We start from the raw sequence: 14,015 nt of genomic DNA, 5'->3' as shown, positions 1-14,015 counted from the left end.
TTTGAATACAGAATATTGTGTGTAACCGCTAAAAATAAAGAAAAACAGTTAACCTTCCAATATAAATCCAAATATGTATTGAAGTCATCGGATTTTATGGGATTGATGACATGACATATTTTTCAAAATGTTAAATTCTATCTATTGTATTCTTGTAAAATATAACATTTTGGACAACTTAGAAAAATACCCTTAAACTTAGGGTTCTTTTGAAAAATCATATGAAAAATTTTTTAAAGTAAAAAATATTGTGTAAAATTAAAAAGTGTAAAAGGTGACATTATGTCACTTTTTTTTAAAAAAAAAATTGTGTCATTTTTTTAAAAAAAGTGACACAATGCCATTTTTAAAATCTCAGTATCATTTTTTTATTACATACAATATCATTTTTTATTAAAAAGTGATAGAAATTTTAAAAAGACAATGGGAAAAAAGTGACATACACTAAAAAAAAGTGACAATTACTAAACAGTGTGACAAATTCAAAAAAGTAACATAAATTAAAAAAAAAGTTACACGATTCAAAAAAGTGACAAAATAAAAAAAATGATAAATACTGAAAAAGTGAAAAAATTCAAAAGAAAAAGTGACACAAACTTAAAAAATGTGACAAATACTTAAAAAGTGACGAAATTCAAAAAAAAGTGACAAGCACTGAATGATTAGTATCTACTTTTAGTGTATGTCACTTTTTTCCAATCTTCTTTTTAAAATTTCTATCACTTTTTAATAAAAGTGATATTGTGTGTAATTTTTTAATAAAAAAAGTGATACTAAGCTTTTAAAAGCGGCATTGTATCACTTTTTTTAAAAATTGTTAAAAAAAGTGACACAATTTTTATAAATTTTAATTTTACATAATATTTTTTACTTTCAAAAAACTTTTCAAATGATTTTTCAAAAGAATCCTAATTTTAAAGGTATTTTTGTAAGTTTCCCACAGGAAAATGCCGCGTTTCGAACTAGCCCATGAACGTGAAATTTGGGTCAGCCCAATTTCTGTATCCAAGTTAGCCCAACGATTAGAGGCCCAAAGTAGGGCCTCCAAACCCATCACACCCCCAAAACCCTAGCCGTTCATTTATCAACGTGCTCTTTTATAAATCCCTCAATTTTTAGGATTCTCAATCAGGCCTATTGTTGTACGGCTCTGAGGTAATTCGACTTTCTCGCGAATTCAGTCTTGGTTTAGAAAATTAAATGATTTTATGTATTCTTTTATTTTGATGTGGTTTAGTTACAAAATCTGTATCTGGATTATGATTATTGCATTCTTAATTGACACTGCTGGTACTATATTTTTATCAAAGCATTTTTGAAGTTAAATATGAATTTGAGTAATTTTCTTTTGCTTGCTGAGGGATTTATGATGTATATGTAGTTTTGAATGATTTTGTGAAATGTTATGGCTCTGGTGGACGTGTTCTGATTGTTCCATTTCCTATTGATGATTGAAATGCACTCCGTAAAGTAAAAGGACTGAGTAATCGAGGCTGGAGTCTCGGAAGGGCTCTCTTTTGCCAACATCCTTCCGGATGTTTGTGAAGAAATACCATTGAGCCCGAGAATTGGCATAATAAATTAATGCCATAGGCCTTCGGTTTGTGAGCAGCATTTCTATTACTCTGATAGGATCTGGTGGTAATCCAACATGTTCATATTGCTCTAATGTTTTCCTATTACTCTGATAGGATCTGGTAGTCATGGCGATAGCTGGATTCCTTGTTTATATTGCTTTAATGTTTTCCATTGCTGCACCAGCTTTTGAGTCTCAAACAATTCAGAAAATTAGATCTGAAATATGTGTTTTTTGTTTTCTTGAACATGCAAATATCAACCAGTGTTTCATTTATATTATAATCACTTTTTTATTTTAAAATAAAATGTACTGTCAGTGAAAAGCTTTAGTATTTATGTTGGTACATAAGTAAATTTTTTGTAAGATTTCTTGTTTTTACCTATACTTTTACTCTATGGTATGTCATAATCAAGAGTTAAATTAAAGTTCACGAGTTTTTCAGAGTAATTACAACCAGGGAACAATGTCTCACCGCAAGTTTGAGCACCCAAGACATGGTTCTTTGGGATTTCTCCCAAGAAAAAGGGCATCTCGTCAAAGAGGGAAAGGTATTGAGCTATGTCCCATCTTTTTATATGTTCTTTTGCTTATGCTGTAATTTCTGCTTATTTTTGTATATTATCTAGTAGTTAATCTGACTTTCTCTACTTGTATCTATAATTGCTATCATCGGGTTTAGGTGTCCTTCAGTGCGTGCTTTTATTCTTTCTTCGAATACGGTTTTTTTAATAGCAACTTTCACGCTCTGGTGGTTATAAGTGTTGTTGTCTTCTATGAAGATTTGTTTCTAGAGGTTGGAAAATTGTCAAGAAGTTCATGTACCTATTGACTATTGCTGACTGTGACCTTTAATACATACTTTTATTCTTTCTTTGAATATGGTTTCGATAGCAACTTTTCTTACCCTTCTCTGAAGTTTTTAAATATTGTTGTCTTTTATGAATATCTATTTCGAGGTTGGAAACTGTTGAGAAGTTCATGTACCCATTTACCATTGCTGACCATGAGATACAGATCTAAATAAAACTTCGTAAGAGCTGACAGGTCATTATGTGACAAAGATTTGAAGTTTGTAGGCATTGATGATATTGTACTTCACAAGCTTTTGGTTTGATAGTTTATGATTTTCTTCTGCAGTCTGTCATAGTTTTATTACTTCGGTGATTAAAATTATATGGATATATTTGTCTCTACCGGTATAATGTCTTACAAGAGTTTTGTGACAGTAAGAGTTGTTTGTTTACTTGCATTTATTTAAGGAAGTCTTCCACCAGTAGGATGATTTACTAGATGCTCAAATGATCTGAATTAACTGGGAAGGCCAGAATCAAATGGATGGTTTTTTTTTTTAGTTGATTTATTCTTGAGTTGTTGATTGATGCCTTCATCTTTTATTTAACATTGTCAACTTGCTTATCTTACAAACACTTGGCAGCATTTATATACACGAAAGGGTGCTAGCATGTTCGTTATTGATTTATATATCTGCATTTGTATTTCTGCAGTGAAGGCCTTTCCCAAAGATGATCCAACAAAAAAATGCGGGTTGACTGCTTTCCTTGGATACAAAGCTGGGATGACTCACATTGTAAGAGAAGTTGAAAAACCTGGGTCAAGTAAGTTCTCTCTCTCCTCGACCCTAAGATTGCAGCAGAAGTAAAAATATGATGTTATAATTGCACTCACTTCCTTTAACATAGAAGTAAATGATGGTTGTAATTGTTTGGATAGCTTACGTTTGGTAATAACCTTTCCTAAAGTCTTTCACAATATTATGGGGTTCTTTTATGAGTTTGTATACATGGAATAATATTTTTTTCCGTATGCCTCTTGACCATGCTTCCCACTATTAGTGCGTATGTTACTAAATTTTTTTCCATTTCTGTAACTTATCCAATTTTTTCACCTTTGTTCTCATGAGATATTTTTTATCATGACTGTTATTTATCCAGAGCTCCACAAGAAGGAGACATGCGAAGCTGTAACTGTTATAGAAACACCACCTATGGTTGTTGTTGGAGTTGTTGGGTATGTCAAAACACCACGCGGTCTCCGTTGTCTGAATACTGTTTGGGCTCAACATCTGAGTGAGGAGGTCAAAAGGAGATTCTACAAAAACTGGTGCAAGTCTAAAAAGAAGGCTTTTATGAAGTACTCCAAGAAGTTTGATACTGAAGAAGGGAAGAAGGATATTGCTGCCCAGTTGGAGAAATTGAAGAAGTACTGCTCTGTCGTTAGGGTTTTGGCTCATACACAGGTACCCACTCAGCACTTGTTTTGGAACATATTCCCTTCAGCAATCAGTGGTTGTGCTTTCATGGAACCACTGCTGATAGAATTTTGCATTATCTTGTCACATTTTGATTTAGTTACTCTAGCGGTGTCTTGTCTGGCGCAATCTGACTAATACAATCTGTACTAGAATTGGACCTTCTAATCTACAATAATCTGTTGATGTTTTTGGGTTTACAGATTCGTAAGATGAAAGGACTTAAGCAAAAGAAAGCCCACCTCATGGAGATTCAAGTGAATGGAGGAGATGTTGCGAAGAAGGTGGATTATGCATATAGCCTTTTTGAAAAGCAGATTCCTGTTGATGCTGTTTTCCAGAAAGATGAGATGATTGACATTATTGGGGTGACCAAGGGTAAGGGATATGAAGGTGTGGTGTCCCGTTGGGGAGTTACCCGCCTGCCTCGTAAAACCCACCGAGGTCTTCGTAAGGTTGCCTGTATTGGTGCCTGGCATCCAGCTAGGGTTTCATTCACTGTTGCCAGGGCTGGGCAAAATGGTTACCATCACAGGACAGAGATGAACAAGAAGATTTACAAGCTGGGGAAGACTGCTCAGGAGTCTCATTCTGCCATGACGGAGTTTGACAGGTTACTATTCTTGTGACATTTTCTCATAGATAAGACATTACTCGGTCGTGCTAAATACATGAACAGTTGAAACTGGATAAAGTTCTTTCCAATCATTCATTAAATCTGGGCCTGAAGCCTCGTAATTTTGTTCACGAGATTTCCATCAGATATTTCACTTATTTGAATTTTCTTTCGTCCATGCTGTTGCGCATAGAATATGATTATTATTTTATTTCTTGAATGGCTTCTTTCTGAATTGGATCTCAGTATAATCATATTTGTTCCATTATGTTTATTAATTTCCAACTTTGTCATTTCTGAAACTCCTTTTTGTTAACTAGGACCGAGAAAGATATCACTCCAATGGGGGGTTTTCCTCATTATGGCATTGTGAAAGACGATTATCTGATGATTAAGGGCTGCTGTGTGGGACCGAAGAAGCGGGTTGTCACTTTGAGGCAGTCATTGCTAAACCAAACATCAAGGCTGGCATTGGAGGATATCAAACTCAAGTTCATAGATACATCCTCTAAATTTGGCCATGGTCGCTTCCAGACAACAGAAGAGAAGGCCAAGTTCTTCGGTCGACTTAAAGCTTAATAAAATAAGCATATTGGAACCAACTTTGAGCTTTCAAGATTTGAAATTATAGATCCTTTTCTGTTTTTTCTCTTGATTATCATCAAGTTTTTATCTTTGCTTAAGAGGGTTTCAAATTGTTGTTATGCTTTGTTTTGAACATCTAGTTTTGATAACGGTGATGAATTTTGCCGTTGATTTTCCTATATTAATTCTGCCTACTTTTCCAGAACATGCTTTGTGTTGTTTTTGGTAATGATTTGCCAGTGTTATCAACAGCGTAGAACGATTTGGATGGATTATGATAACGTTGTTTCTTGCTTTTTAAAGTTCTGGAAATCATGTTTCAGAAAGTTATGTCAATCATCCATTTGGCTTTTATCATCGTCTAGTTGTGATAGGTGTATATGTCAATGTGTTTGCAATTAGGGTTGGACAAAAATCCCGAACCGACCGAACTCGAACCCGAACCGAACAGAACCGAACTCGACGGTTCTTCTCAAGTTAAATACCCGAACGGGTATTTGAATCAAGAATCGACGGGTATGGTTCGATTCTCGGTTCTAGGCCAAGACCCGAAGAATCGAATAAGAATCGAATCTCTGTAATTTTTTTAATTAATTTATTTTAAATAAGTAAAATTATTTTATTTTTTCTAAATAAATTTGTTAACTAGTTAATTTAGTTCAAATCACAAAATATGATTTTCCTATTTCTAATATTTAGTTCAAAATCGACTTAATCAAATTTACCTCAATTTTTTATTCAAATTTGTTCTTCTACTGTAGTGTTATTTCTACCGGAGAAAAGCGAATTAAAACTCTACAACATCCCTCTTAATTATTTTGAGCTCGCTATCTTTCTCTTTCTGTGATTTTAATAATCAAATTTATAAAGAATTCAGCAAAGAGAGACGTGAAACACATAAGATTGAATTACGTTATTTTGTAAGAGCTCATGTTAAATATATCATTAATTAAATTAATGTAACTTTGTATATATTAAAAAATTTAATTATAATACGGAACCGAATGGAACCGAACCGAACCCGAACAGTTCCGTAATTAAATTTGGACCCGACGGTTCCACTTACTAAATATCTAAAAATTTCGATTTGATTCTCGTTAGAACCGAACCGAACCGAGCCGAACCGAACCGGATCATGTCCAGCTCTATCTGCAATTCTGATTCACTTAGCCTATAGAACAACGAAACCGTCAAACTGCAAAATCTAACAGAAATCATTTTTCTGAAATCGTTGGTTTGGTTCCACGTGAATCCGTCAACATTTTGATTTTGAACCGAACCAAATCACTTTGAAGTGGTTTGGTTTAGATTTCAATATTTGCACATCGTTATAAATCGTTCAACCGTTTTTAAAAAAATAAAATAAAAAAATTTGAAATAGATTAGTCTAAATTTTATTTAATCCAATTAAACATAACACATTTTATTTAAAAAGATGCACTCATATTAGACATAATTCAATTAAACTCAATTTTGACAATTGCACATCTCAATTAATTAATTAAATCATAACTAAATACCCATTAGTCATCACAATCGTGAATGTAAAATCTTCAAATTGGGTAAAGTGTTGAATAATTGCTGCTAAACTATATTCGCCAATTTTTCATTACAATTGAGTAGACAATTAAATATAGATTTTAATTCAAACTTACACATTTCATTTCCTTCTACTAATAATTTTCTCAAATTTTGCCTGAATTCAAGTAAGATAATCCAGATTCTTTTATTTTTTTTGGTAATTATTTCTATGTTTTTATTGGTATTTATGTTGTTTTATTCTAAGGGTCCGTTTGATTGCAAAGATGAAATTGAATTACCTAGTAAACGAATTTCAGGGAATTGAATTGTCTATAATTGTTTTCCTGAAAATTGTAATTATTGTATTTGATCGGTATAATTTTTCACGTGAAAAATGTTGAAATGAAAGTGTTTTTTGGTATTCGTTTGACCCTGTTTTATATGAAAATTGTCAATTAAAGATATATAATTTATTGGTATTGGAGATAGAATTTGTTTCCATTGCCAAAAATAATAATAATAATAAAAATAAATAAATAAATAAGCTAAGAATTTCATCTATCTTTTGGAGTTTGTTTGGCTTCGTTTTACATGAAAATTGTCAATTAAACGAAAATATTTTTTTATAATTAGAGATAAAATTTGTTTTAATTGACAAAAAAAAATTAAAAAAAATACATATATACGCTATAGTACATGGTTTCCCTAAAAACCAAGAAAACTCCAAAATTCAAGAAAACCAAGAATTTGAATGTCATGGAAAAAAATGTATCAAACATTTAAAGTTGAAAAATTCAATTCCAATTCCATCCTATCAAACACACCCTAATAATTGTTGGGCTTCCTTAAAGTAATTCACTAATATTTGGATGGAGTAAAAGCACCGAATGATTCATAAAAAATCACAGCAGCTAAATATTATTGTATTAGAATTTTTTAATTCATTTTTTATTATTTATTTTATATCATTTAACACTAATAAATGAATTCATGTACTATATTTTTATAATTATGAAGAGAATGAAATGTGTATTATAATTGCACATTGACACCATTAATATCGACTATGAAATTAAAATTTTTATATTATGTTGTTGCATTATAATGATTATAACTATATAACTTTGATTTGTAATTTTTTAATATTACAATTTATATTTTAACGTGAAATTTTATGCTAATATTTATGATTTAACTTATTTGATATATATTTAGTCCCCCGTTTGGCCCTCATTCCCATTCCCATTTTCATTCTTTTTCTGTTTCTTATTTTTAATTACACAATCTTTTATAAAATAATATTACACGCAAATAAAAAACTTTTCATTCTTTTTTAATCACATATTTTTCAAAAAAAAAAAAAATTATTCTAACCATTAAAATTTGGCAAGAATGGGGGCCAAACGGGGGCTTAATTTTCTCATTATTAAATCGTGGTTTTAAACCGAACCAAACCCAAAAAAATGGTTTGGATTGGTTTGGTTTTAGAAATTGAAGTGGTATGGTTTGATTTAAAAAAATCTCAAATTCTTTAAATGATTTGGTCTGAAAATTTGTCTCAAACTGTCCAAACTGAACCGCATTTACCCCTATTATAGAATGGAAAAATTCTAGTCGAACTTCGTGTCTTGTGGTGCTTAGATGTACTTTTTAGAACACTATTGATGTGACGCCCCGAACTTAAGCTTCGAGTGTCACATACTAAACATAATAGATTCTGCCTTTAGTACATGTAAATACTCTTAAATAGAAGTATTACATGTTAGAAACTTATTTTCAATTTGGTAAAATATCTTTCATAAAATTTAAAGGCAGGTAGAAGTGCATGTCGACATGAAATTATACTTTACGTATACGGACTCGACACTGTCACGGTTAGTTGGGGCAGCAAGTTCGACTATTTTTATAAAATTCATCCCAACTTCGTTTTCTATGAAATTTATGACATTAGAAAGATATTTTCAAATAGTTTTCTAGGTTAAAATATGAAAAATTTCCAAGATCATATGATATGGGCGTTGTACTGAAAACAGTGAGGTATTGCACAGAAATTTCAGATTGACCCTTCAACGTTTGAAAGTTCATATCTCAGGCTATAGATATCCAAATTGAGTGATTCTAGTGCCCATATTAAGATAACTCAATGAGGAACACAGCAATATTTTCAGAGTCTCAAATGGACGTTTATGGAATCAGAAATAACGTTTTGAAGTTGACCCAAAAACTGTCCCATTTCTGCATTTTTATCACTTGCAAGGGAAAGTAAAAAAAAAAAAAAAAAGTCTCTTAACATAACATGATAGATATAATTACATAATTTACTTCCTGTACCATATTACATCATGTCTTATATATGTTTTTATATAATAACAAAAGCAAAACATATGGAAAGCAGTCAAACAAAACATACAAAGCAGAAACTTCGATGTAAAAATAATTTTGTCCTTGACCCATCATCGATTTTGCCGACTAACTTCCACCAACTTCACAATTATGAATCTGAAATTTAACATGGAATACTATGAGTATAAAGAATACTCAGTAACATACCATGCTCGGATTTAACATGTTAATACTACACAAAAGAATGTATTCAAACACATACTTGCATATTCCGGCTTGTCGGTGCCCTTCGGACTCGTCCTAAGGCATCCATGTCTTTCATATTATGGTTTTCATGCATAACTTAAGCATAAATATTACCATGAAATTCTACCACTTAAGCATAGAAAATATCTTACAATAAAATTTGAAGAAATTTTGGTTGAAAGATGAATTGAGAATGCTAGACTTTATCCTTTCTTTCTCACGTCAACTACCCTTTAAAACAAGTGATATTCTGATTTTTCTTGCAAAGGAAATAAATGGCAGCGACATTACTATTTATAGGTAAGAAGAAAAATGATTAATTAAGGTGATTCTTCAATCAATTCTACACGTGGGCAGCATGAAAGAAAATCTTAACTTCAATTAAACACCTACGCATGCCTTTAGCCCCCACATGCTTAAGTTAAAACACCTCATGCATGCCTTAGCCACTTCATGCTTAAATTTAAACAATTCATGCATTGCCTTAGCCACCCCACTCACGGCCAGGAGGAGAAAAAAAATGTTTACTTTGGTAATTAGGTGTAAAATGGACATTTATCCCAAACTCCTAATTAACAAATTATTTGGAAAACTTTTTAATAAATTAACCAATGCAAAATTTGGCAACCATAAATAATTTTGGCCATAATAAATTTTGAAAAGTTAAATTGCTATTCTAAAAATTAAATGAGCACAAAATTCGAAGTATTACAATTGCTTTTGCATTTTTTTTCTTTTTTTAGTGAAGTCTCGAGACAGGTTTGTAGTAATGCCTATGCTTGAACCGTGGCCTGTACTACTACAACAGTTGAAATCAAGTGAAAACCAATACTTCTCCGTTGCATTTTACTATAAAGTCAAGAAATGTGTCCTAGTGCATTTCACTGAAAACTTTTCTTTTTCAATCAGTGGCGAATCCACGATGAATGTTCAGTTATGACGGATGTTGACTTTGATTGTTGACCGTCGACAATCAACGATCGTAATAGCCAGGTCTTGCTTGCAGCAGGTCGTTTATTTAAATTTGATTAAATAATATTATTAATTATAAATAAATTCTACCTAATACCTACTAAATCCAAAATACATTAAGCAGGCAAGGCTACTCTCTCAAGTCTCAAGACTCTCAAGTCTCAACAAACAAGTGCAACAAATCAACAATTCAACATTCAAGTTTCAACAATTCAACAAAAAGAGATTCTGATTTCACTTTGCAATCGCAATTCACAAAAAACAGATAAGATAACAAAAGGATTTGAACCAAAAGAATTCAACAAAACAAAAACAATTCAACTATTCAAGACTTCCAAGTATGAAGAACAATGAACTCACCCTGAGTCCCCGAGGACCCCGACCCACGCTGCACAACGCTTCTTCTCCTTCGCAATTTGCACAATCTCGCACGGCACACCGCTGCTTGCACCGCTTGACTCCGACTCGCACTTCGCAATCGCAACCCACACGTTACTCAGTCAACCCACTTCACACTTTGAATGGAAATGTGGAAGGAAATTATGGGATGGAAATTATGGAATCAATAATGGAAAGAATTCAAGGGTTTGCTCTCTGCTTTCACCTAATTGACGGGATTTCATTTGGGGAAACTGATATGGGTATGGATTAATCATTAATGGACGATTTCATTGATTTGGGCCACTCTATTTGTTTTTTTTAAATGTCCAATAGCCCAAGTCATCACAATTCACACATGCAACCCAAATCATATCTTCTTCTTTCTTCCCTCCTTCCTTGGCGACTGCGACTGCGTCTGTTATCTCTGCAATATTTCTCTGCTCCTCTGTTCCAACGGTTCCAGAAATCCAGCTAGGGCGGCTTCATTTTGCTCTTCAACAATCCGATAGTTCCGGCAGATCCAACTAGTGCGGCCGCCCTTGCTCGCCACTAGCCAGATCCGCCCCTGTTTTCAATTCTAACTTGCTTGAGGTAAAGCCTTACGTCTCCGATCTCTCTCACTAGATATAGAGCTTCAAAATTAGTGAAAATTTCATATACAATTCTATAGAGCAATAGAAATGATTACTTTCTGTCAACTTTTCCACTATTACTCTAAAAAAGTCAAAACTTCAATTTTTTTTTTAATCGGTAAATGTAAATTTCTATAGATCAAAATTCATAAAGAAGTACTATGGGTATACCTGGGCTAAACAAGAACAAAATATGTATAAATGATAAGATATAAATGCCTAATGCTTGAGATTCCAAATGAATCAAAATATGAGGATACAATAAAACTTGACTTTGAATGCGCGTGTTTTGTTCCATCTCACTATGTTATCATGTGGCCTAAGATCATAAAAAATCTTCCTATTTCTCGACATCCAAACTTCACCTAGCATAAAGTTGCCAGAGTACAATTAACCTCTTTTAATCAAAGAATATTTAAATGATTTCCATGTTTGTATTTCAAAAGGAAAGGGATTCAGATAATTGGAAAACTTTTTCAATCTAATTCTTCTGAAATTTTCTACGTCAGTTAAGGATCCGTTTGATTGCAAAGATGGAATTAAATTGAATTGAACATGAATTCTAGGAAATTGAATTGCCTAAAAATTATTTTCCTGAGAATTTTAAGTTATTGTGTTTGATTGATATAATTTCCCACGTAAAAAATGTTGAAATAAAAATATTTTTTGGTGTTCGATTAACTTTGTTTTACATGAAAATTATCAATTAAACGGATAAAATTTATTGGTATTGAGGATAAAATTTGTTTTCATTGTAAAAATTAAAAAAATTCTATCTTTTGGTGTTCGTTTAGTTTTGTTTTACATGAAAATTGTCATTTAAAGGAAAATATTTTTTTACAATTAGGAATATAATTTATTTTCATTGACAAAAAAAATTAAATTAAAAAAAAAAGGAACCGGGAAAACAAATTCTCACCTAACCTATACTAATTAGAATTCCTTAAAAAGCTAGAAATCAGGCGCGTGAGGGGAGAGGTGGGAAAATCATTTCGACGGAAAAACTTTGCCGTCAAACATTGTTAAAGTTGGAAAGTGGAATTCTATTTCCATTTCCCATTGATTTTCCAAGCTATCAAACATGACATTAATGAATAATGAGGAAAATAGGACTTCTTTTTTTTTAATACATCGATGCAAGTCTTAGCCAAACCCCAATTATTAAGTAATTTTCAGTTTGAAAGGAAAGACATAAGATCAACACAAGCTGACAGTTGATCTACGAGATTGTACTATGAGTTTTTGTTGCAGCTTTCGGCATCACTATAACTCTTATATTAAACAGTACCAGCAGCTTGCCCAAGACTGTAACATGTTTTCTAACAACTAAAAATAGTAATTAATCGCCTATTTGCTTAAGTACTTTTGTGGTCCTTACAGTCAGGGCGTTTTCGGCGTTTTCGATGATGAACTTCAAAAAGAATCCAGCGAACTCCCGTTATTCTAATCGCTACTTTTGGTTACTCGGTTCCCCACGCGGGAGCATCTAGGAAGTGTAGAAAAGATCTATGTGACCCAATTTTCCTATGATTTCTTGATTAACATAAATGTAGACAAAAAATGGTTTGAGTGCTTATAATTGGTTTATAAACATGAGCCAAACATATAACAAGGTTATGTTTGTACAAAATCGGTACGTCAAAGTGCTCTCTATTTTCATTGGCGGATTTTGCTCTTAAGTTCTTATTTGAGTTAGAACACCATGATTTTCATCATTTTGGGGTTAATAATCTCAATGGTGAATCCATTATTCGATATCCTTGGGAAATTGACGCAATATGATTGAACGTACCAATTTTTGTTATCTTTAATGCATTTGTTTATTTTTATTTTATGTACTTAATTTTATTTTAGTTAGGGCTAATTAGGATCCCATTTGAGCCGTATTTTTTAAAAAAAAAAAAAAAAAAAAACATTCTTAGCCTTGTTTGAGCCACATTATTTGAAAAAAATGCATTATTCAACAGTGATTTGACATCATCTCAATCATACATTTTTCAATAAAATAATATTACACGAAAATCTAAAACTGTTTCTTATTTTTTAACCACACACTTCCTATTAATACAATATTCAAAAATGCATTTACATTCCAATAATGTGGCTCAAACAAGGGCTAACAGTGATTTGACATCATTTCAGTCACACATTCTTCAATGACATGATATTACATGCAAATTCAAAACTTTTCCTCATTTTTTAATCACACATCCTTCATCAATCTCTATTCAAAAATACATTCTTTCAAAATAATGTGGTTCAAACACACACTAGATCTTTTTGCTAGATTAGTGGTTTATTCTAAGTTTTTATTTGACTCTCATTGTATGTATCTTGTTTCTTGGTTGTTATTGAACAAAATAATAGACATTGGAGGCCTCCAATATTTTTATTGTCGTTATTTGTTATTTCAAGTCAATGAGTTCAAATTCTTAGAATTCGTGAGCCAATCTACAAGTAATCGATGCTTAGTTTTGTGGAATTATTAGGAATTTATAGAATCTAAAAGATGATCATGTCATAAAATTCGTTTAGAATCAACGAGGCTTTGATCACAGTTTGTCATTGTTTTGTAATTCCGTCTAAGTGATGATTTCTTTTAAGCAGATATTAGAACAAACGTCACTTATTTATAAAAATTGTACAAGAGAACAAATAAATACGACATGAAGGACATCTATGATTAATATAAATGGTCCAAATCATAAATTTCAGTGAAATCTGCCCTTTCTTTTACTTTATGAACATATAGTATGAAAAGTTTAACCCTTCTCGAGGAATTTAGTGGGGTATAAAGAAAAAGTTAAATTTGGAAGCCTTTTTTAGAACTCTGAACAATGAACATGCTAGAAAAGTGAGTTTACAGGAGAT

At 32.0% G+C, this 14,015-nt stretch overlaps 1 protein-coding gene across 1 annotated transcript; it reads left to right on the top strand.

Moving 5' to 3' along the window:
• Positions 1-1,029: 1,029 nt before the first annotated feature.
• Positions 1,030-5,324, top strand: LOC111411777 (60S ribosomal protein L3-2-like). Its single transcript, XM_023042377.1, has 6 exons — positions 1,030-1,155; positions 2,022-2,127; positions 3,085-3,195; positions 3,532-3,836; positions 4,052-4,461; positions 4,785-5,324. Exons 2-6 carry the CDS (start codon positions 2,043-2,045, stop codon positions 5,041-5,043), a joined length of 1,170 nt encoding a protein of 389 aa, XP_022898145.1. The 5' UTR covers positions 1,030-1,155; positions 2,022-2,042; the 3' UTR covers positions 5,044-5,324.
• Positions 5,325-14,015: the final 8,691 nt, after the last annotated feature.

This window comes from Olea europaea, chromosome 16, assembly GCF_002742605.1.
Source record: "Olea europaea var. sylvestris chromosome 16, O_europaea_v1, whole genome shotgun sequence".
Lineage (NCBI taxonomy): Eukaryota > Viridiplantae > Streptophyta > Magnoliopsida > Lamiales > Oleaceae > Olea > Olea europaea.
This window is presented reverse-complemented; position numbering and strand designations above follow the sequence as displayed.